The sequence below is a fragment of the Rana temporaria genome, chromosome 1, assembly GCF_905171775.1.
Source record: "Rana temporaria chromosome 1, aRanTem1.1, whole genome shotgun sequence".
Classification (NCBI taxonomy): Eukaryota; Metazoa; Chordata; class Amphibia; order Anura; family Ranidae; genus Rana; species Rana temporaria.
This window is the reverse complement of record NC_053489.1, coordinates 454,750,805-454,775,595: the sequence shown is the minus strand read 5'-3', so window position 1 is coordinate 454,775,595 and position 24,791 is coordinate 454,750,805. Positions and strand designations below refer to the sequence as shown.

Here is a 24,791-nt window from a genome sequence, read left to right as displayed (position 1 = left end):
ACTGGTCACGCTGGCGCAACCAATTCTTGGTCCAGAAACGCCTCCGCCCCCTGTTTCTGGCCAAAGTACTGGAATAATGAACATATCCAGCAGCCATCCCATAAACAGCACCAACTCGCGAAAATTGACGCTGCTGCTCCATCATGGCTTCAAACCGGCCGGCTGGTCAGTCAAGAACACACTCCAACAGAAAGCACAATCAAATCCAGCGTTACCTGCAAAGAACGCACGACACACAGATACGAACGCACAGTACGAATCTGCTAAGCAGAACGAACTGCACGCCTGTACCCGAATGCCAACTACGTACCCACAAGCACACGCACTGAACGAGAAAATACTACCTGCTAAAGCCTGGAGACCGAGAAGCGCGAATCAGCTCTAACCAAACCTTCACTAACACGAGCAAAGCCGTAACTAGCAAAAGCGGAACAGAGGGCGTCGCCATTGACTTTGGCCTTTCCCTTTATAGTGACGTCAAACGTGGATTACGTGCACGCGTTCAGGTCCGCAGGGAAATATCGTCCGCTGGTGTGTACAAGCCAGCGGGCCAAATGAAAAAACAGCCTTGTACGCCGGAAACAGCCCGTCGGACATTTCGAACGGACATGTTTGCTCGTGAGTACTCGGCCTTAGGCATAGTGCGAAACGTCAGCTTTTTTCCTTCATCCTAACCCACATATGTGAGGTATCGCCGCGTGCGTTAGAGTGCCAGCAACAATTCTAGCACTAGATCTCCTCTGTAAATCTAAACTGGTAACCTGTAAAAAAATTCAAAGCGTTGCCTATGGAGATTTTTAAGTACCAAAGTTTGGCGCCATTCCATGAGTGTGTGCAATTTTAAAGCGTGACATGTTAGGTATCTATTTACTCGGTGTAACATCATCTTTCATATTTTACAAAAAAATTGGGCTAACTTTACTGTTTTGTTATTTTTTTAAGTCATGAAACATTTTTTTTTTAAAAAAAAGGCGTTTGAAAAAATATTTTGCGCAAATACCGTGCAAGATAAAATGTTTCAATGACCGTCGTTTTATTCCCTAGGGTGTCTGCTAAAAAAACATATATCATGTTTGGGGGTTCTGCGTAATTTTCTAGCAAAAAAATTATGATTTGTACATGTCGGAGAGAAGTGCCAGAATAGGCCTGGTATGGATGTGTGTATAACAGCCCTGTATGGAAGTGGTTAAAACCCTTCCTAATATTATTTATATGTTCATTGAGTCTGACCTGAAATTTCCTTTTGGTCCTCCCCTCATAATGAAGCCCACACGGCATTATATGAGGTAAACGACCCCTACCGATGGAATAGACAAGTGGGTGACTAAAGCGCTAGCCAACAGTGAAAATTAAAATTAAAAGTGACCAGTGAAAAACAAAATGCTGCTCAAATCTAAAATGTGCTAACAACAAATAAAGGTCTGAATAAAGAATGATGAGCGCAAACTGAAAATCTAAAAGTGAATATAAAGACAGTCCATAGGGGACTGATAACAATCAATAAAGATATGCAGTGAATTCAAAATTAGTGAAATAACCCAAAACTGATAATAAATCCAAAAATAAAAGTCCAAATATATAAATCAAAGTTTGGATACCGATGAACATGTAATGAACAATTCAACCTCAAAAGACTGTGATGTGCTTGTTGAAAAAAGCTACAGATTTTCTTATCTCTACATCTATTTAAGGAACACACCTGACATTTTTTACAACGGTAATAGCCTGTCAGATTTTGGAAAAAACATTGCTGCTCTTTTGGGGGATCCTGAATAGTGGGTGCTATTCTATCTCTTATCGACAAAGCACCTTTAAACACTACTTGTGCTTTACTGGGTAAGACCCTATTCAAAATTTGGTCACTACTCAGTATGAGCCAATGCTTTTGGATCAACTTTTTTATACTCTGATGTTGTACGGAGAAGGTATTTATAAATGGAATTAACATCTTAATATTGTCTAAATTGGGTGATCTAACCTCCAACAATTGTGTTCTATCCATCTCTCATACAGACACCAACATACCCTGCAATGACTTAGGGTCATACCCCTTCTCCACAAATCTACTAAAAAGCACAGAAGTCTGTTGATCAAACTCATGCACCACAGTACAATTACTTGGCGAATGAATTGGCTCCTGGGCACTGATCTCAACCAAGGCTTGTGGTGGCAGCTGTCCGAAAGAATGTATGAATTCCTATCGGTAGGTTTGAAAAAGGTTAAATGTTACAAACCTTTCATCCCTAACTGACATTTTCCAATCCAGGAAATGTATTTCCTCCAAACTTGATTCAAAGTTGAGCTTGATGCCCTTGTCTTTACAGTTAAGCATCTCCATAAATTTTGGAGGTCAGAGGCTTCACCATACCATAGTAGGAGGATGTCATCTATATATCTGGCCCACAGCACAACCTGCGGTCGGTGCTGGGCATAGATGACGATCTCCTCCCATTTGGCCATAAACAAATTGGCCAAACTTGGGGCGTATTTAGCCCCCCATTGATACCCCCTCTCTCGACTAAAAAATTGATGGTTAAACCAGAAGTAATTGTGGGTTGCGGCATACTCTAGTAATTCCATAATAAACTCTAATTGTGGGGTCAGTAGACAAGAGTCTTTAGTAAGGTGTAACCTCACTGCATCCAAACCCAAATGGTGGGGGATAATTGTGTACAGCGAGGTTACATCTGCCATAACCAGCCACATGCCCTTCCTAGGATTAATCCCTGATAGTAATTTAATAACCTGCCGGGTATCTTTGATATAGGGGGGCATTCTTTGCACCAGAGGCTGCAAATAATAATCAATATACTTTCCCACCCGGGACGTGATTTTTGACTTACAATAGGGCGTCCCAGGGGGAAAGTCTGATTCTCGTGTTTAACTAATACTATCGTTAGAGTCATAAATAATTACCATTTTAGACCCCGAACCAAAAAGTAATCTTATAGTTAGATTGTTCCTATAATGTGAGTCCACTGTGATGATTCATGACTCATGAAGGGATTCATGACTCAGTCGAGGCTTGGTATTGTTTTGAGAGACGAACTCGCAATCCAGATCGAGGCTTGGTCCCAGTTGGTTTGGCAGGCTTGCGGCTCAGACCGAGGCTTGGTCCCGGTTGGTTTGGCGGGCTTGCGGCTCAGACAGAGGCTTGGCCTCATTATGTTTGTTATTTAAGAGGTGACGCAGCGCGCCTCCCGTGCCCCTGGATGACGTGAATTATCAAGAAACGCATAGTGCAGAGCGACGTCCTGACGTCACCTCGTGCTGTATCGCCATCGTACCATGGAAGGGCGAGTCTGTCTGGATGTGCGTCGGCCGGGACACCGGACTTAAGGCTGTCTATCTTTTTGGATGCTGTAAGTGCAATTTAATTTATTTGAATAAAAGTTTTTAAGGTTTTTACACTATATGGAGCCTTTATCTTTTATGCACTACCTGTACACTGGTTCAAGTAGAATCCATCGGGTGTAAGCTGATTGGATGCTAGATGCACGATTTGAGTTCTGGCTAAAGACTGAGGGCCAGATTTACAACCGAGATACGACGGCGTATCTCTAGATACGCCGTCGTATCTCTGAGTTGCGCCGTTGTATCTATGTGCCTGATTCTTAGAATCAGTTACGCATAGATTTCCCTTACACCGTCGTATCGTAAATGCATATTTACGCTGGCAGCTAGGTGGCGCTTCCGTCGAATTACGCGTTGAGTATGCAAATTAGCTAGATAAGCGAATTTACGAACGTACGCCCGGCCGATGCAGTACATTTACGCCGTTTACGTTAGGCTTTTCCCGGCGTATAGTTACCCCTGCTATATGGTGGCGTAAGTGCGGCATACCAATGTAAATTTGTAAATTTTACGTCATTTGCGTAACTCGTCCGTGAATGGGGCTGGACGTAATTTACGTTCACGTCAAAACCAATACGTCCTTGCGGCGTATTAGGAGCAATGCACACTGGGAGATTTCCACGGACGGCGCATGCGCCGTTCGTGAAAAACGTCAATCACGTCGGGTCACACAATATTTACATAAAACACGTCCCCCTGTTCCAAATTTGAATTAGGCGGGCTTACACCGGCCGATTTACGCTACGCCGCCACAACTTACGGAGCAAGTGCTTTGAGAATACAGCACTTGCCCATCTAAGTTGCGGAGGCGTAACATAAATCGGATACGTTACGCCGCCGCAAAGATACGCGGATGTACCAGAATCTAGCCCTAAGTGTTACTGGCATTTTATGACCCTCTGTAACGGGTGGTCATATCCATCTGGTAAGGAGACATCTATTTTCATGTGGTGGTGGAATTGGTGTATGGATACTATGATTAAGCCCTTAGTTATGAACACTGGTGGACTTTATGAACTGCTGAGCTATGACTATGCTGAGTTTTTAGCGCAATTACATTTTTTATATTTGTGCTCTATTGTTTTGTTATTTACAGGAGAATTGCTGCTTTTATCAATTGTCTACTATTATTATTGAGGGTCAGAAATACATATGTGTTCAAAATGTGACATCTGGGATAGATGGGAGTTGGAATAGAGATAAGGTTGTAAAAAATGTTTGATTTGCAAATATCGGAAAAGTTTCGATTGAGGAAGTCCAAATGTATCACACAAAGTAGGAAAAGAATGTATGGAGGAGGCAGATACCAAATTATATAAACGGAAAAAAAAATTAGCTGTATTCCATGCTTTGTAAGGGTTTTAAAATCCAGGCAGGGTAAAAAGCGGGATTTTTAACAAAAGAAAGGGGCGGTTAATGAGGAGAGTGAAGGCCAAGAGGAGTTTTGAATCTGTCCCAGATGGATAAAGAATGTTTTGTGATAGGATTATGAATAAAGGTACGATTAGTTGGTCTTAACCATAACATGGTAGACATGGGGTCACAGTCAATAGATTCAATTGTTATTCATAAAGGAATTTCTTTGATTGCGAGGTATTTTGGTAAATGTGCAAGGTGTGCAGCATGATAGAAAGCAGAAATATTTGGGAGACCTAAACCTCTGCAGCATTGTGGGAGACAGCGAGTGGATTTAGAGGTTCAAGGTTTTGTTTTACCCCAGATAAAGGAGATAATTCTGCGCTGTATAAGCTGTAAAAATGAAATGGAACTGAGATGGGCAAGACTCCAAAAAGATATAAAAACTTGGGCAATATAGCCATCTTAATTAGATTAATTTTGCCTATCCAGGATAGAGGGATACAGGACCATTGTGATAATAATTCAGTAACATATTTTAGTAATGGAGGGAAGTTAGCCGAGTATAAGTCAGTTATCTTAGGAGTGAGTTGTATTCCTAGGTATTCCTAGGCATGGAAGTGTATGAGGTGTCCAAGAGAAGGGAAGTGAATCTTTAGCAAGCTGAAGGTCTGAAAGAGGCACAGAAATGTTGAGTGCAGTCTATTTTTGATAGTAAACTGTTTTTTGATAGAAAAAACATCTGATGCTGCCGCCCCCCCCCCCCCCCCCGAGCCCCCGTTATACTTACTGGACCCCTCGAAAGTCCCACGTGGTCCCGATATCCTCTTTGCCTCTCAGCCTGGCCGCTGATTGGCTAGAGCGGATGGATTGAGAGCAGCGCAACCATTGGCTGGCGCTGCTGTCAATCACATCCAGTGAGGCGGCACGTCGAGAGGCGGGGTCGAGTGATACAGTGAGCGGCTATTGCCGCTCGCTGTATCACGGGAGCGCGCCCGCAATTAGTGACCACCATGCGAGCTCTCGCGTGACTGTGGTGACCAATTGTGGGGAGGACCAGAGACAGCCGCCGAGGGACCCCAGAAGGCATGGATTGGGAGCACTCGAACTGCACAGTGGAGGTAAGTAGAACATGTTTGTTATTTAAAAAAAAAATTCCTTTAGTGACCCTTTAAATGTTTGCAAAAAGGTTTAGGACAGAGAGGAGATTAGGTGCTGTGAGATGGGGAGATGACATGAAGAGTCATCTGCAAAAAGACATATTTTATGATGACATCCAGTATTTTAGCTAAAAGTTTAACCTCTTGCCGCCCGCCGCACACAGATATACGTCTGCAGCATGGCACGGGCAGGCAAAAGGACGTCCCCTCTAAGAAGCGGTTGTTGCGGGCGCGCGCCGCAATCTCCATGAGCGAGCCAGCGGGTCCCGCGGACTCGATCACCGCGGGCATACCCACGATCGTCTCACGGAAAGATAGAATGGGGAGATGTTAGTGTAAACACAACCCGTTCTGCCTAGTCACACTGTCTCTGATCGTGTTCCCTGTCATCGGTAAGAATCATTTAACCCCTACAGCGCCACCTAGTGGTTAACCCCTTCACTGCCAGTGTCATTTTCACAGTAACCAGTGCATTGTTATAGCACTGATCACTGTAAAAATTACAATGGTCCCAGAAATGTGTCAAAAGTGTCCGATGTGCTAACAATCGCAGATCGCCCCCATTACTAGTAAAAAAATATTAATAAAAATGCTATAAAACTATCACCTATGTTGTAGATGCTATAACTTTTGCGCAAACCAATCAATAAACGCTTATTGCGATTTTTTACCAAAAATATGTAGAAGAATATGTATCGGCCTAAACTAAGGAAAACATTTTTTTTATATCTTTTTGGGGGATATTTATTACCACAAAAAGTAAAAAATATTGAATTTTTTTCAAAATTATCGCTATTTTAGTTTATAGCGCAAAAAATAAAAACCGTAGAGGTGATCAAATACCATCAAAAGAAAGCTCTATTTATGGGAAAAAAAGGACATCAATTTTGTTTGGGAGCCACGTTGCACGACTGCACAATTGTCAGTTAAAGCAACGCAGTGCCGAATCGCAAAAAGTGGCCGGGTCATTTAGCAACAAAATGGTCCGGGGCTTAAGTGGTTAATACAGCCTACTTTGTATGATAATCTATTTGCATAACCAACAAACAAGCAAAATGTGATCTGAACTCACAGCTCATCTCTAGTTTTGAATAGAGGATGAGATGGCAACAAGTAAAAATACAAATCTGGAGAGATCTGGAAACAAACCTGAGACCACACACTGTTCTCCACTGTATCCTGGGCAGCACTTCCATTCCAAAGATGTCACTATTTTATGCTTCATTCTGTAAACTGGTTGAGTGATAATACGACTCCTGGAGGATGGCAAGCACATATGGTAACAATAATACAATTTATGTGTTCTAGATTAATAGCACAAGTGAGGTAGAACATAACTGGCATGCAGCATAATTTATGACTGGCGATACACTGTCACATTTACAAACAGTTTATGACCATATAGCAAACAGTTGTGAACATAGGGGTTAGCTTAGAACAATAGTGAGTCTTTGTTCATGTATAAATCATCTAAAGTTTTCTACACAGAAAACAGGATTTCTTCAGGCTAGGTTCACCCTAGTGAAGCTGTGATTAGATCCCATTTTCAGTGTGATTATGTAGTGCATTGATTGTGTTTTGATGTGTTTTTGATACTACTGCATTTTGACTCCTCCATGCCAGTGTCCTAACAACCAATGAAAAATAAAATGACGTGGGGTCCCCTCCAAATTCATACGAGGCCCTTCAGATCTAATCTATATTTTCAGAGGGACCTCACCTCAAAAAAAAAAGTGTGCCCCCCCAAATCCATACCAGGTCTTTAGTCAGGAAAGTTGGGGGTGCCACCCTGTCCTTCTGAGGCATAACAGCATGGAAGGGATGGGAGAATACCTTGAAAGGGGGGATCCCCCCTCGCAAATCATCTTATCCTCATGCTGATGAGGACAAGGGCCCTTTCTCAACAACTCTGGCCCAGTGGTTATAGGGGTCTGTGGGTGGGGGGTTATAAGAATCTGGAAGCCCCCTTTAACAATAAGGAGGCCCCCAAATCTTGCCTCCTTTTATGTGAATAAGTATGGAGTCAATGATGTCATAATGGGGTGAGGTCACCTGGTGTGATATCATTGACCATATATGGACATGTCCCCATAGTCATACATTCATTCAAATAAGGCGGGGTGAGATCCGGGGGGCCCCTAATTGTTAAACGGGGCTTTCGGATTCCCAAAACCCCCCCCACCGGGCTAGGGTTGTGGGGAAGCAGTCCTTTTACTCATCAACATGGGGACAAGGTGCTGGCTCCTAACAAACAACACAACTCACATGTAAAAACACACCAATACACAAATACATGTACAAAATGTTGCTGCTTCACACTAAAATAGCACAGGACCCTTTTTCAAAATCATACCATGCTAAGTTGCACACCATAGAACACCACTGGGAACCATAGAAAAATGTGACTTCGTATGGGGGGTGCACCAAGAAGAGGAGCAAACTAGAGTGCCAGTGCGAGACCCCAGATAGGGAGGACCAGGGCTACTCTGTGCAATAGAAGGACACAAAGGGGTTGATTTACTAAAGGCAAATAGACTGTGCACTTTGAAAAGTGCAATTGCACTCTGCAAGAGCAGTTGCTCCAGAGCTTAGTAAATGAGCAGAAGCTCTGCTGACTTCCATCATCCAATCATGTGAAAGCAAAAATGCATTTTTTTATTTTCCTTGCATGTGATTGGGTATTCTTTGCAAAGTGAAGCTTTACCTAATTTACTAAGCTCTTCAAGAACTGCACTTGCAGAGTGCATCTGCACTTTTCAAAGTGCACAGTCTATTTGCCTTTAGTAAATAACCCCCTTTGTGTTGGTGCAGACATTCTTCTGAACAACTCTTCAAGGACAACCCCTAAAACGAGCGTATGCAACAGTAAGGTAACGGCAGGCCCAAATCTAAACCAGCAGCTCTTTCGGGGGTAGTGCTACATAATCATAGATGTTATTGCTCTGTATACAGTTTGTGCTCGAAGCACAGTAAACCTACTGTAAACCCCAATGACTGAGAAAACAAAGACACACATCTCAAACATTTAGAAGTACAGACCTCGTTGAACAGGTTCCAATGCTCCATGTACAAGGATTTGTTCCTGCAGACACATATGTTCCCACATTTTCCATTGCAACAGTTGGAAAGAGCCTTGTATGGACATATGCACACCAATTCCTGTAACAAAATTAAAATGTATATGACATAAAATAGTCTTTTTGAGTGAAGTAATTCATATTGATAGCTACTGTAGAATATTTACCATAGAGCATATTGTACAACTCATGAGCATATTGTACCAGTCACAGCTTCCAGCCGACCCTGCTGTTTTGTGCAATGTCCCTACAGCACCAGTTAAAAAAAATCTTTCTTTCTATCTAGATATCTCTGTATACAGGGTTGGACTGGCCATCGGGACTACCGGGAGTTTCCCGGTGGGCCGATGGCTCAGTGGGCCAGTTGTCACTCAGGGGCGTCGGGAGGGGGTGGCTAAAGCCCCGAATGGGTCCCCAAAAAGCCCGGAGTCCGCCCTGAGTGTAAACATCCAGACCAGTGATGATTGGTGGGCAAGCGGGGGCGTGCGGCCGCAGTGAGAGTGGAGCTGTCAAAACGATGTCGGGGATGGGCGGGGCCAATATGCGGGGGCACCCCCATCATTAGTGCTTAGATGTGACAGCTCCACCCTCACTGCAGCAGCAAGCCCGATACCAATGTGCGGGGCCCCTTTCCTCCAGTACATTTGCAAACACTGCCTGTATACACTCTGACAGTCAGAATGTATACAGGCAGTGTTTGCTATGTACTGGACGAAGGGGGCCCCGCACATTGGTATCGGGTCGTGCGGCTGCAGAGTCTGACTGCTGGCTGGGGAGGAAGGTGGTGGCCGCACCCGTTGCCACTACTGCAAGTAGGGTGGAGTGCACTGTGCAGGGTGACAACAGTGAACCTGTTGAACATCCTGCCTGTGTGTCCTCTCCCGTGTAACTCCTCCTCCTTCCCCCCCACAGCCACTCTCATCCATACAATAGAAGACTGTCCGAGCAGAAGTTGCTGTTAAAAAGTTAAAAAGCCTGCGATTGGTTGCTAGGGGCAGTCCTAGCAACCAATCGTCTGTCTGTAAAAGTTGAACAGCTCCCGCCTTCTGCTTGGACGCTTCGCATCCTCTGAGTGTCTTCTCCCTGCTGTGTAAGGTAAGGGAGGGGGCACTGACATAAAGGGAGCTGTGTTTTGTTGCAAAGGATACCAAAAAGAAGGGGACTGTGTAAGGAGGGGGGGGGGCATTGTTTGTGTAAGGAGGGGGGACAGTGTTTGTGTAAGGAGGGGGGGTCAGTGTTTGTGTAAGGAGGGGGGGGGTCAGTGTTTGTGTAAGGAGGGGGGACAGTGTTTGTGTAAGGAGGGGGGGGGGTCAGTGTTTGTGTAAGGAGGGGGGTCAGTGTTTGTGTGAGGAGGGGGGTCAGTGTTTGTGTGAGGAGGGGAGGGGGGTCAGTGTTTGTGTAAGGAGGGGGGGGTCAGTGTTTGTGTGAGGAGGGGAGGGGGGTCAGTGTTTGTGTGAGGAGGGGGGTCAGTGTTTGTGTAAGGAGGGGGGGGGTCAGTGTTTGTGTAAGGAGGGGGGGTCAGTGTTTGTGTAAGGAGGGGGGGGTCAGTGTTTGTGTAAGGAGGGGGGTCAGTGTTTGTGTAAGGAGGGGGGGGGTCAGTGTTTGTGTAAGGAGGGGGGGGTCAGTGTTTGTGTAAGGAGGGGGGGGTCAGTGTTTGTGTAAGGAGGGGGGTCAGTGTTTGTGTAAGGAGGGGGGTCAGTGTTTGTGTAAGGAGGGGGGGTCAGTGTTTGTGTAAGGAGGGGGGGGTCAGTGTTTGTGTAAGGAGGGGGGGGGTCAGTGTTTGTGTAAGGAGGGGGGGTCAGTGTTTGTGTAAGGAGGGGGGGTCAGTGTTTGTGTAAGGAGGGGGGGGTCAGTGTTTGTGTAAGGAGGGGGGGTCAGTGTTTGTGTAAGGAGGGGGGGGGCAGTGTTTGTGTAAGGAGGGGGGGTCAGTGTTTGTGTAAGGAGGGGGGGTCAGTGTTTGTGTAAGGAGGGGGGGGTCAGTGTTTGTGTAAGGAGGGGGGGGTCAGTGTTTGTGTAAGGAGGGGGGGGTCAGTGTTTGTGTGAGGAGGGGGGGGGTCAGTGTTTGTGTAAGGAGGGGGGGTCAGTGTTTGTGTAAGGAGGGGGGGTCAGTGTTTGTGTAAGGAGGGGGGTCAGTGTTTGTGTAAGGAGGGGGGTCAGTGTTTGTGTAAGGAGGGGGGGTCAGTGTTTGTGTGAGGAGGGGGGGGGGGTCAGTGTTTGTGTAAGGAGGGGGGTCAGTGTTTGTGTGAGGAGGGGGGGGGTCAGTGTTTGTGTAAGGAGGGGGGGTCAGTGTTTGTGTAAGGAGGGGGGTCAGTGTTTGTCTAAGGAGGGGGGGGGCAGTGTTTGTGTAAGGAGGGGGGGTCAGTGTATGTGTAAGGAGGGGGGTCAGTGTTTGTGTAAGGAGGGGGGGGTCAGTGTTTGTGTAAGGAGGGGGGGTCAGTGTTTGTGTGAGGAGGGGGGGGGGGGGTCAGTGTTTGTGTAAGGAGGGGGGGTCAGTGTTTGTGTAAGGAGGGGGGGTCAGTGTTTGTGTAAGGAGGGGGGTCAGTGTTTGTGTAAGGAGGGGGGTCAGTGTTTGTGTAAGGAGGGGGGGTCAGTGTTTGTGTGAGGAGGGGGGGGGTCAGTGTTTGTGTAAGGAGGGGGGTCAGTGTTTGTGTGAGGAGGGGGGGGGGGGTCAGTGTTTGTGTAAGGAGGGGGGGGGTCAGTGTTTGTGTAAGGAGGGGGGTCAGTGTTTGTCTAAGGAGGGGGGGGGGAGTGTTTGTGTAAGGAGGGGGGGTCAGTGTATGTGTCTGATTTTTTTTTTAATATGCAGCGGGGGGGGGGGGGGGTAAATGCACTGCCGCTGGTCATAGTAACTGATTTATTAGACCCTTTCACACTGAGCCGCCCATAGCGTCGGCGGTAAAACGCCGCTATTTTTACCGCCGACAATTGCGTATAGTTTTTGTGTGTGTGCAAAAATTAAGTGGGCCGGTCTGGATGAAGTCCAGGGCCAAATTTTTGTCCCAGTCCACCCCTGTCTGTATATACAGTATATATAGTCTCAGGAATGCTTTGGTCATTGTGGATAAATTTGTGTTTTAATATGCAATATACATATGACATCTACTGTATGTACTATATGTATAGATGCCAAATTGGCAAGATTGTAATTGGTGTTTGTAATTGGTAAAAACCAGGGGAGGGCTGGCAGCCTTAGGCCTGGGGGGCAAGTCCAGTCAAAAGGCCCTTTGAACCACCGAATAAGCTCACCATCCCCAGTGTCCATCAGCACAGCCTCACCAGTGCCCATCAGTGCAGCCTCACCAGTGCATGGGGATGAGAGAGGAGAGCAGCTGGGTTACACAGAGCGGAGATCTCCCACTTACCCAGCGTGGCAGCGTTGCCGCTCTCGTGATGGACATCATCAGTGTGCTGTCTATCATAGGAGCCAGTCCAGGAGGCGGGACTTCGTATGACAGTGGACGCCAGGTAAGTGGGAGATGCCCGCTCTGTGAAATCTGGTGGCGCTCCCCCTCCAAGGCAGACCAATGGGCACAGACCCTGGGTGCTCTCTCACTGCCCCATCTCGATGTGCACCTGCTCCCAATTGGCCCTGCAAAGCAGAGACAAAACGGGACTTGTAGTCATGATGCAAGCCTCACATCATGACTACAAGTCCCAGAATTCCACAGCGTGCGGCCGCACATGACCATGTTAGGCCAATCAAAGGGCGTTTGTGTGGCCTGCCGCCTACTGTTGTGTTTAAGTCCCAGAATCATGCCACAGCATGCGTCCGTTTTGCATATAAGTCGGGACGGCCTGGGGGGAAATCTCCACCTTGCACCCCGGCCCAGTCCGCCCCTGGTAAAACATCGATTTTCAATATTCTGGAAAATACACAGTGAAGAATATTGTTGCTAGGAGAGGCACAAAAACCAAAACCTGTCTATGAAAAAAAATGTTGAGTAACTAACATTAGATTTGTTTTGGAGCTATTATTTTTTTTCTACTATATAATAATATCATATTGCAAAATTTGCCTTTGTAATTTTTTCTTTAGGTGCCTGCAAAGTATTGCACTCACGATTAGCAGAGGCTAAGGGGTTATATTTGCCATAATTGCCATAATTAATTTCCATCATTTGCCATAATTAGCCCTTGTCTGTACTGTGCTGGCAGATTTAATGATCATTTGTTAACTAGATTTTAGACTGTGGGGTTGATTTACTAAAGGCAAACAGACTGTGCAGTTGCTCCAGAGCTTAGTAAACGAGGTAAAGCTTCACTTTTTTGCTTGTACTTGGTTGAATGGTTGAATTGAGCAGCGCTTTTGGTCTTTTACTAAGCTCTGGAGCAACTGCTCTTGCAAAGTGCACAGTCTATTTGCCTAGGGTAAATCAACGCCACAATGTTCTGACAAAACCTTAAAGATTTAGAAGCTGTATTGTATGTTATTGGGAGAAACTAAGTCTGTCCTAAGTGTTTCTATTGGGACAGACTCACTCTGAACTTGTTTAGAAATGTTTGCAGGTTGCCATGACACTCAAAGCGTTTGTTAACCCCCAAAAATATATAATTAAAGATCCTGTTCCCCTAAAGCATGTTATACAGCACAGTGCTTGTGCTGTGTCATTTGGACCCTAGTATCACCTGAAATACCTGGCTGATCTGACCTAGCTATGCCCTCCCCTCTGCAAACAGACAACGATAATCATGGATGCTGAGCCGCTGTCATTGTGGTCTATTTGCGTGATTCCGTAAGCCACAAGCCACAGCCCTGCTATCTGTCTCCTGTGTCCTTCTCCCCCCTCCCTGTCTGTCTGTCTCTGCTCTACCAATGCCCGCCCCCCTTTACAGAACACAGGCACATAGACAATTAGTATAATGCTGCAAAGAAGATGGCGGCATGTAACAAAAGTGGGTTAACAACCACTTTAACCATTTCAATACAGGGCATTTTCACCCCCTTCCTGCCCAGACCAATATTTCGTTTTCAGCGCTGTCGCACTTTGAATGACAATTGCGACGTGGCTCCCAAACAAAATTGACACACTTTTTTTCCCACAAATAGAGCTTTCTTCTGGGGGTATTTGATCACCTCTGCGGTTTTTATTTTTTTGCGCTATAAACAAAAAAAGAGCGACAATTTTGAAAAAAAGACAATGGGGCAGATCCACAAAGATCTGCCCCGGCGCATCGTATCTGAGATACGCTACGCTGCCGTACCTTACCTGGCTTTGGTTCTAATCCATAAAGATTTTGCGCCGTAAGTTACGGCGGCATAGTGTATCTCAAGCGGCGTAACGGCGCGGAATTCATATTGGGTGGGTAGGGGGCGTGTTTCATTTAAATGTCATTTAAATGCCGACTAGAGACGACGCAAAGGAATGCGCCGGCTGCTCGTACATTCGTGGATCGTCGGAAATTGCTAATTTGCATACTTGACGCGGAAAACGAAGGGAACGCCACCCAGCGGACGCCGAAGAATTGCATCTTAGATCCGAAGGCGTACGAAGACGTACGCCTGTCGGATCTAACCCAGATGCCGTTGTATCTTGTTTTGAGGATTCAAAACAACGATACGACGCGGGAAATTTGAAAGTACGCCGGCGTATCAGTAGATACGCCGGCGTACTCTCTCTGTGGATCTGCCCCGTCATCTTTTACTTTTTGATTTAATAAATATCATAATTTAAAAAAATATATAAATTTTCCTCAGTTTAGATCGATACGTATTCTTCTACATATTTTTGGTTAAAAAAAAAAATCGCAATAATCGTATTTGATCGGTTTGCGCAAAAGTTCTAGCGTCTACAAAATAGGGAATAGAATTATGGCTTTTTTTTTTTTTTACTAGTAATGGCGGCGATCTACGATTTTTATTGTGACCGGACATATCGGACACTTTTGACACATTTTTGGAACCATTCACATTTACACAGCGATTAGTGCTATAAAACTGCACTGATTACTGTGTAAATGTTACTGGCAGGGAAGGGGTTAACACTAGGGGGAGCTGAAGGCGTTAAATATGTTCCCTAAAGTGTGTTCTAACTGTAGGGGGAGGGGGACTCACAAGGGGAGGAGATCGATGTGTGTTCCTCTGTAATGGGAACACACATCAGTCTCCTCACTGCTGAAAGGACATGGATCCGTGTGTTTACACACACAGATCCATGGTTCTGCCGTGATTGCAGGCAATCGCGGGTGCCCGGCGGACATCGCGGCTGCCGGGCACGCGCACCGGGTCCCGAGCAATGCAGCAGGGGCGCGCGCGCCCCCTAACTGCCGGGAAAGAAAGGACGTCATATGACGTCCAGTCTGAAGGACGAAAGGTCCCTGCTGACGTCATTTTACTATGACTCGGTAGGGAAGTGGTTAAGCAACATCTAAAAGGTAAAAAATATAAACAAATAAAAATATAGTGGGATTTTCACAAATCTGACTGCAAATGTGGAAGTATACTGTACAGCTGATCTCTGTATCACTCCTTGTACCTAACTTTTCATATTTATCAGAAAAAAAGTATCCAAAAAGCTATAATTACTTACCTGAAACCCCAGGTTCCCCCAGGACTACCAACTCCTGAGTTGGTTAGAGTTTTTTTTTTAAATTGCTTAATATGTACAGAACATCAATGTTCATGCATAATGTATGAACATTAATATTCTGTAGATATAATTATAAATGGTGTAGTGAATATACGTATACTATGAATACGAAGACCACCAAATATGCCAGTGTACAGTTTGCTTCCTGATCCTTTAGTTACTGCATGTGTTAAAAAACTGATATGTTGCTGTTTTCTTTCTTTAGCCAAATATTTAACTTTTCCAAAGTCATGATGAATTAAACAAGTGGAAATCTGCATTGATTGGCAGTTGTTTACCCTCATAAATCATTGTGTTTATTATGCATATGTCAATATAACTGCTTAATGTCTGTTATCAGAGCTACTCAGTTCTTTTATCTCTAGGCAAAAATGCTTTGCTGGACAGAATTTTAAACTGGATGTAATCCTCATTAGAGAGTTGTTATGAAAATTGTATATTTCTACGAATTAGAAGCAATGCACCTTTTAGACCCTTCTCAATTATACGAAAAACCTCATTCTTAAAACTAACTTTAAAATTACAATTTTTTTATTACATTTTTTATGTCGCAGAAAATGTAAAAATAGTATTAAAACTCACATTTTAATAATAAATGATCATAAACCCTTATATAAAAAGACTGTACGTACTTCATAGTACGCTCCATAACATTAATACATTAATACCTTCACAGAAGCCACACCATAAAATATGTATAATCAAAGTCACACAGTTTATAAATATATTATTAAACGGAACTACAGTAATACTGCAATACATATCATGAATTTAGGATATACGGAATATATATATATATAAATATATATAATTTTTTTAATTTACAGACTGATAGAATTATAGTTACAGCTCAACCTGCATTTACACATTAAAAGAAAATGTCTCAAGATTGATAGAATAGAAATGCAGTAGCACCAGACCACACAAGCCATATGTTAATTGGTCTAAGGCAGGCATGTCCAAAGTCTGGCCCGTGGGCCAATCGCGGCCTGTATTCCGGGTTCGGATGGCCCGCCTGGTCATTTTGACATGTATATCTTTTGTGTCCCCCAACGAATCCTTGGGGGCCACAAAAGAAATACATGCTGGCTGGCGGGACGAGTGCCGTGCATACAGGAGTATTTCCTGTTTACACAGCGACCTATGTAAAAGGAAGTCCCATCTCCTGTGCTGCCATTGGATGACTGTTCTGTACATCGTAGGAAACAGGACTTTCTATTAAAGAGGCCGCTGATAAAACAGGAGTTTCTCTTGTATGTCTGTCGGTACTCGTCCCGCCCCCTGCCTGTCTCCTCCAAGGCTGCAGATGGGTATGAATCAGGCTGCACTGATGGCAATGATAAGTCTGCATTCAGGGCAACGGGGGTGCTGCATTCAGGGCAATGGTGAGGCTGCATTTTTTGGCACTTGTCAGGCTGCATTGATGGGCACTGACCCTTATTTTGCTTAACAGTTCTTTATGTAAAATTTAAGATTTTTTCCTGAAACTTCCCTCTTAAAATGAAGGTGTGTGTTGTACGCCTATAAATACGGTATATCCAAATAACACGCCTGAGCTCATCTCTTCACCACACACAGCCACCAAGGCAGGAGAATTCTTGTTGGGCCGTGTATTAGTGCTCGGATGAACACACTTAGACCAAATTTTAATGGTTCACAGAATGTCAGGCAAAATGGTCAGCCCTCACGCATGTTCACTTCATCAAATCTGGCCCTCTTTGAAAAAATGTGTGTAGCACCTGGTTACTTTTCAGAATCTGTGCTAGTGTAAATTTAGAGGGGGTCAGAGAGTTAAGTGACTCTGACCATGTTAATCAGTTCAAATTTGAAGCCCCTGTCTCTTTGGCTGTGCTGTGGGTTCATGCTGTTGTTTCTGGGGTGCTGATAACACCCCAGGCCGACAGGTGGCAGCAGTGAAGTCAAGGATTTGGATATTTATTCCCAGCAGCCCATCAGGAGAAGGTTTCCTCGCTGCGCATGCTGGGGAGGGGTATTTATGAGGCAGACGCCATCTTCTTGGGTCTTCTTCCCATGTGGCGCCCACCTTCAGGGTAGCCATACCACGGAACCCCGGCAAAATGGCCTTCCGGGCCGGGGAGTGCATACTACGCAGTGTTCCTGGTTCCGGGACCATGTTGGTCCGGAACAATTGATCTGCGGCTGGGGCCCAGTGATGCGACTGGGTCCCCAATCTGATGAGGTCCTAAGCTGTCAGCCATGTTAGAGGAAGCTGTTTAGTGGAGAGTCTGCCTGAGGAGTGCCAAGAGAGGCTGGTGTTCCAAGAGGGTCCTGACCATCCACCAGGGACCAGGGAAACCGGTTGCTGAGAGGCTGGACGTTGGTCGTCTATCAGTCAGTAACCTAGATAAAACTACCTGAAGGAGATCCGGGTGCTGAATCTGTTAGGGAGGATTCCGGACCATTATTGTCTCCACTATTTTTTTCAACCATTGGGAGGGTCTGTGGCAGAGACTTAACCCCAAGTTCGAGTGACATTCTGGCTGCCAGGCTGGTGAGAGAGGCCTGTCCAGGTGCGCTGTACCCACTCTGGCTGGAGTGGTAAAGTGGAAGTTGTCATTGGAAGCAGGACTGTTTTGCATCTACATACACCTGAATCTGTTATTCCTCATTTCTACTATTCTTTCATTCTTCACCAAGTTCTACTGTTTTTACCCGGCTGGGTAATAAAACCACAGAAAAGACACCTGTTGTGTGGACATTCCATTTACTACAACTCTCATCAAGTACCCTAGACGGCGGAGAAACACGAGGTAACATGCCACCCAAATCAAACCAGCAGCTCCTTCGGGGGTAAGTGCTACATATATACTGCATATATACACACACACATATATATATATATATTAGTAATTTCAAAGTTTTGGTAATAGTGGCTTGCTGCACATGTAGTGTGAGCATGTTCACAATCACCAAGTAGGTGAGGTTTGAATGAGGTGATTTCAAACCTCACTTCCATAGTGAATTAGGAGGGGCACCCCCAGAAAAGAAGTGAGCCAAGAAGCGAGTCTTTAATAAGGCCTTCTTTTGTGTGCTCTTCTTCCTTTCTGGTGGTGCCCCTTGTAATTCGCCATGGAGGCAGGGTTTTAAATGGACTCATTCTACAGTCATAACTGGCTCATTAAAGGCCTGCACCTGCTGGGCTGTATTTATTTACTTTTTTCCGGCCGCACCCCTTTTAATTTGTACATAGAAGAATAGATGCATCCAATTTGCAATAGCAGGAGATTTTGACCCGCTCTCTATGGAGCCGGTTCACACATCTCCGCTGCAGCTCTGGTTCGAATTTGCACAGGTGTCCTCTCCGACTTTTGGTCTGTTTCAGGACAGAATTCAGCCCAGAATTTGGGCTAAAATCAGACCTGAAATGGTGAACAGGGATGCACCGGACCCCTGCTGTGAGCCGAATATGACGATAGCGTGAATCCAGCCTGAGAAGTTACTATGATTTCTTTGGGATGGTTATATTATCCCTAATGCTGATTACTGTTATATTATCCACAGGATTGGAGCATAGTTTCTATGGTATCCTCTGTGTGCTTCTCCTCCTGGAAATGTTTTACATACCGGTACGTGAATGATAGGAATAATTTTAATTAAATAGCCTGGGTTACTTATGAATCCACCTAATGAAATCACTTTTTTGGTTGATAATATTATCATTCATGATCCAAATCATATAACTTTGATTATATTCAAGATCATATTTTATGTAAATATTGGGACGGTATTTATGATGAATAGATAATGAAATATGTACCAGTCTTTTTATTTAAGGTTTTATGTTGATTTATTAATACAATGTAAACGTTTTTATACTATTTTTTCTTTTGTGCAAGATTTATCTTTTTGGACTTATGTCCCAAGGTATCTTTTTTCTTTGTAGTCTTTAAAAGTAATGGCACTCTAGAAGGGATAATTCATAGATGCCATGTATAATTAATATTTTATGTTTTATTGAATTATATATCAGACAGGAGGCTCATATCTTGCATTAATCTTTCCATTTTAATGCTCATAGCAGAAACATTTTTACATTTAAATGAACTTAAAAACTACATTTCCCATCAGTCCCAGCGTCCGTATAGCCCCCCCCCCCTTAGGGGTCCAAGCCTATAACTAGGACTGTCCTACTGTAAATCCTCCTCTTTCTTTCTGCTCATGGCAGAGATAAGTATATTCATTTTGCTTTGATATTTCTTTGATGTATATATATGTGCTGTTAGCAGCTTGTACATAGAGCACTCCATTGTGAGTCAGTTTATCGATTTCTTTATTGTATTATTCTATTTTATTATTCTAGTATTATTTTAATTTATTATATTATTATTATTATTATTTTATTTTTCTATTGAATTAATTGAATTTTTACTGTATATGGAATTTTCTGCTGGTATTCTTGCCCTTGCTCCTAGGGCGTCATGGTTCAGCTAACCGCTGCCTCTGCGGTGTGCTCTCTCTTGGACAAAGGCAGGCTCTGTCCTCCATTGTCCTCCTCGCCCCCCCCTCCTCCTCCCTGTCACTAGCCCGAGTTTCCCGGGCTGTGGGCAGAGGAAGGGGGGCGATTCCAGGCGCGCTCTCTCCTCAGCGCTCTCCAGCCAATCACGGCCCGCAGCCGAGATCTCGCGAGATCTCGGGCGGCGCTGTAAGCTGTATTCACCGCTTCCTCACCGCACGCCAGTCTGCTGCTGGGCGGTGAGGAGAGCGGTAACTCTGTGCTATTTTTCCTATTCACTTTCTCTCAGAGCGGAGCACTCGAGGAGTGGTCTGCTATCCCTGCAATATTTGTCACTAATTTAGATCTTTGCTGCACTGAAACTTATTGATTAACCCTATTAGTTAAACTCTGCAGGAAAAGTTAGAAGCCTTCATTAGTTGTACACTGTGCTTCTGCAGAAATAGTTTCTATAGCCTTACCATTAACATAATATTTCACCCTATTGTCAGGCTGTTTCTCTTCTCATCATGACGGATGATATTAATATGGCAAATAATACCTCTACAGGTTTAACCCCTGAGGTCCCGCAGCTTTTAACTGCTGCTCAAATACAGGAGCTTATCAACTGCTCTATTCAAGCAGCCCTAGCCTCTCATCCCAATCCGTCTACTACTCATCAGGAGGTAGTGAAAAAGGGCAAGGCCCTTTACAAGCGTAAAAATTTGACCGCTTGTTCTGACTCCCCGGCAGGGGAAGTACAATTTATGCTCGACGCAGGACCCCCCACGGCCTGCCGCCCCAATCACCCTGAGGGTGAACGACCCTTACTAATTAAGGAGTCTTCAAAGAAAAAGTTTAAGTCTTCCCACCGGTCCAAACCGGATTCTTTTAACGAGGACTCAGATGATAACGCCTCTGAGGGATCTCTGATCGCCGCATCAGAAGATTATGACTCCGACATGGGAGACTCTGGGCAAGAGTTCACAGACCTTGGGGCTAACTCAGATTTACCATCTGAGACAATTCTAGACTCGCTAGGCGAACCCTTTTTCAACCCAGAGGGCATTTCTCACCCCAGATCGGGGGACTGGACACCTCTTCCTCAGGTAGCCCAGTATGTAGAACACTGGACTCGGAAGGGTTTGGATAGAGTCAATAGGAATAAACTGAGGGCAGAATGCCCGAGACCCGTTATTCCAAAGAAAGTGGCTATTACTCCCGAGATCGATCCAGTGCTATTAAAATATTTAACTAAAGCTGGCAAACAAGCCAAAAAGGGCATTGAACGATCGTTTAAATCGATCCAGGATCGTATCCTAGATATGCTAGGCCCCTTAACGAAAATCCTAAACCTCTCGGAACAAGCAGCCTCCACTGAGGGCCCAGTAGACTTAGGTCAATTACGAGGTTGGGCACAAAGGGCCATTTGCCTGCTAGGCTCGGCTAATACGGCCTGCGCTGTAGAACGTCGCAGGTCGATCTTAATGAAATTGGACCCGCAACTCTCCCATTTGGCAGAATCAGAACCGGGCCCCTCTGCAGAAGGTCTTCTCTTCGGAGAGGATCTTATGAAAAATATTAACAGGTTTGTTGGCCTGTTTAATAGCCTTGACAAGGCCCAGACTTCTTTAAAGAAAGCGGGCTCCGGATCCAAGGTTTTTGGTAGGGCCGGCAGAGGGAGAGGCCGATCTGCCGGTCGAAACAATTACTTCAGGGCCTACCCTAGAGCAGCCGCTCAATCTTATACGCCCATGCATCAGCAATACTCCCTACCAGTGGCACAGCCGGCGCCATTCTTTCCTCCCAGAGGACGCCCATGGAGAGGACGCGGGGGCAGAGGTTTTCCCAGATCACGCCCTTCCACTGGTAAGTGTTCCTCAGTTTTCTTCTCACATACCGGTAGGGGGCAGACTGAAGCATTTAATCCACGTCTGGCACACGATTACGGCAGACGCTTGGATATTATCGACAGTAGCGGGTTTCAACATAGACTTCATCTCGCAGCCAACCATGTTGGGGCTTCCACACCCCGCTCAGTTTTCAGAACAATGTACTCGTCTCATAGACGAGGAGATCCAGGACCTGGCAGCAAAGCAGGCCATAGTGGAAGTAGACCCCTTATCACCCGGGTTTGTCAGCAGCCTATTCTTGGTGAAGAAGAAAGGCGGAGGGCATCGCCCAATTATAAATTTAAAAGGATTAAACCAATTTGTGGCGTATCGTCACTTCAAGATGGAAGGTATTCATCTACTAAGAGACCTACTCGCTCAGGGGGATTGGCTAGTCAAGATAGACTTGAAGGATGCTTACCTGACGGTTCCCATGCACCTGTCTTCACAAACCTTTCTAAGATTCCTATGGTGGGGCCGTATGTGGCAGTTTACCTGTCTCCCCTTCGGCCTTTCCTCGGCTCCATGGTGCTTCACCAAGATAATGAAGCCCGTGGTAGCTGCCCTTCGATGCAGAGGAGTGCGTCTGATAATATATCTAGACGACCTCTTGATCATGGCCCATTCGAAATCACAGGCAGACCTACACAAGCGATGGGCAGTGTCACTTTTAGAGGAACTAGGTTTCCTCATCAACCTCAAGAAGTCCGTACTGTCCCCAGCTCAGGAGATGGAGTTTTTAGGTTTCACGATAGACACCAGACAGGCAGTCTTACGCTTGCCTCAGTCGAAATTGTCCCTGATTCGGAAGGAAATCAGGTCAGTTTTGAGCAAAGGCCAGATATCGTTGAGAACCCTGGCACGCATTGTCGGACTTTTGTCAGCCTCCATTCAGGCTATTTTTCCAGCTCCCCTGCATTACCGGGCCCTTCAGCGCCTCAAAACGTTACACCTGAGACAGGGTCTAGGTTATTCGGACATATTCTCTCTTTGTGCGGAATCAGAAAAGGAGTTACGATGGTGGCTCCATCACGCCATAGAATGGAATGGCAAAACTATTTTCAGTTCTCGACCGGATGTCATACTAGAATCCGATGCGAGCAGACAGGGTTGGGGTGCCCGTTGCGGGCAAGCCTCCACAGGGGGGACTTGGTCCAACGACGAGTCATCCCTTCACATCAATGCACTGGAACTCTTGGCGGCATTCTTTGCCGTCAAGAGTTTTCTCTCCCGGAGGTCCAGATGTTGCGTTCTTTTACGCATGGACAACGTGGCGGCGGTGCAATACATCAACCACTTAGGAGGCGCGAAATCCAAGATGCTGGCGGACATCGCGTCCGACTTCTGGAATTTCTGTCTCTCCAGGGACATCCTGCCAGTGGCGGAATACATCCCCGGGGTTTCCAATTATGTGGCAGATTGGAATTCCCGTTATCTGTCAGACGCCAGCGATTGGACGCTGGACAGATCGACCTTCCTAACAATACAGGAACTTTGGGGTCCGTTCCACACAGACCTTTTCGCTTCCAGGATCAATCGACAACTGATCCACTTCTTCAGTTGGCGGCCAGATCCAGAGGCAACAGCGGTGGACGCATTCCTCCAAGTATGGCCAAAGGGAGTGAACTATGCGTTTCCCCCCTTTTCACTGATAACCAGACTTCTCCTTCACATCATGAATCAATCTGCGACGGTGGCGTTGATCACTCCCTGGTGGCCAACGCAACCATGGTTCCCGCTAGTTCTGGGTATGTCGATAGACTACCCCAGACTCCTCCCACACTCAATTAATTTATTGACGAACCCGTCCAAAGGTCCACACCCTTTGCTGTTGGAAAACAGGCTGCCACTCCTGGCCTGGTTGGTCTCGGGATGTCAGAGACAGGTTCAGACCTTTCGCAATCGGCTAGAGATCTTCTCGCCGTGGCCTGGGCCCCAGGGACTAGATCGGCATATCGATCTGCCTGGGGGTTGTGGGTCCGTTGGTGTGATCAACGACAGATTGATCCCATTCATGCCCCTGTTCCCTCAGTTGTAAATTTCCTTGCGGAATTTTACGAGCTGGGAAGATCATACAGTTCCCTGAACGTCTATAGGTCGGCTATATCGGCTTACCACTGTCCGGTAGACACAGTTCCTATAGGCAGACACCCTCTTGTGTGTCGTTTACTCCGCGGCGTCAAGTACAAACGCCCTCCTCGTCCACGATACCATTCTACTTGGGATGTGTCCAAAATACTTCAATTGTTTTCTTCATGGGAGGACAATGATCAATTATCCTTGAAAGACCTATCCCTAAAACTCACCACCTTGTTATGTTTAATTTCTATTAAACGTGTATCCGATGTCAGGGCCCTAGACGTTTCTAGACGACAATTCTCGCCGGAAGGGGTTAGGTTTTCGGTGGTTCGCAGGACAAAAACCAATCTACACACAGTTTTTTACCCCTTTTTTCCAGCGTATCCGCGTCTTTGTGTGGTCCGTTGTCTACAGACGTACGAGTCCCTCACTTTGGCGCTTCGTGCTCCAGATTCTTCCCAATTGTTGATATCCTTTGTGCAACCACATCGGCCGGTATCTTCAGCAACTCTAGCTAGATGGGTAAAGTCAGTTATGAAGATAGCAGGTATAGATATATCTCTTTTTGGAGCTCATTCCACCAGAGGTGCCATGGCCACTAGGGTGGTTACATCAGGGGGATCTCTATCAGATCTTTTGTTGGCGGCTGATTGGTCTTCAGAGGTGACCTTTCGTCGTTTCTACTTCAGACCGGAAGATCATGTCTCATTATCTGTTCTCACCGCTTAGCTTATGGATCACTGTTACCATACTTTAGGTTTTTTCTCTGAAAAATATTGTATATATGATAAATATATGAGTATTTCAGGAGGTTCACACATGTATAGCTTTGA

General features: G+C 45.4%; 1 protein-coding gene across 1 annotated transcript in view; it reads right to left on the bottom strand.

The window, feature by feature from the left end:
* The window catches only part of MMRN1 (multimerin 1), a 211,405-nt gene that overhangs the window by 82,649 nt on the left and 103,965 nt on the right, over nucleotides 1-24,791 (bottom strand). Inside the window, exons 2-3 of the mRNA XM_040327875.1 lie at nucleotides 8,910-9,029; nucleotides 7,020-7,126 (exon numbers count right to left, since the gene is read on the bottom strand). Coding sequence (XP_040183809.1) covers nucleotides 7,020-7,126; nucleotides 8,910-9,029 — 227 coding nt within the window. The remainder of the gene's footprint in view (nucleotides 1-7,019; nucleotides 7,127-8,909; nucleotides 9,030-24,791) is intronic.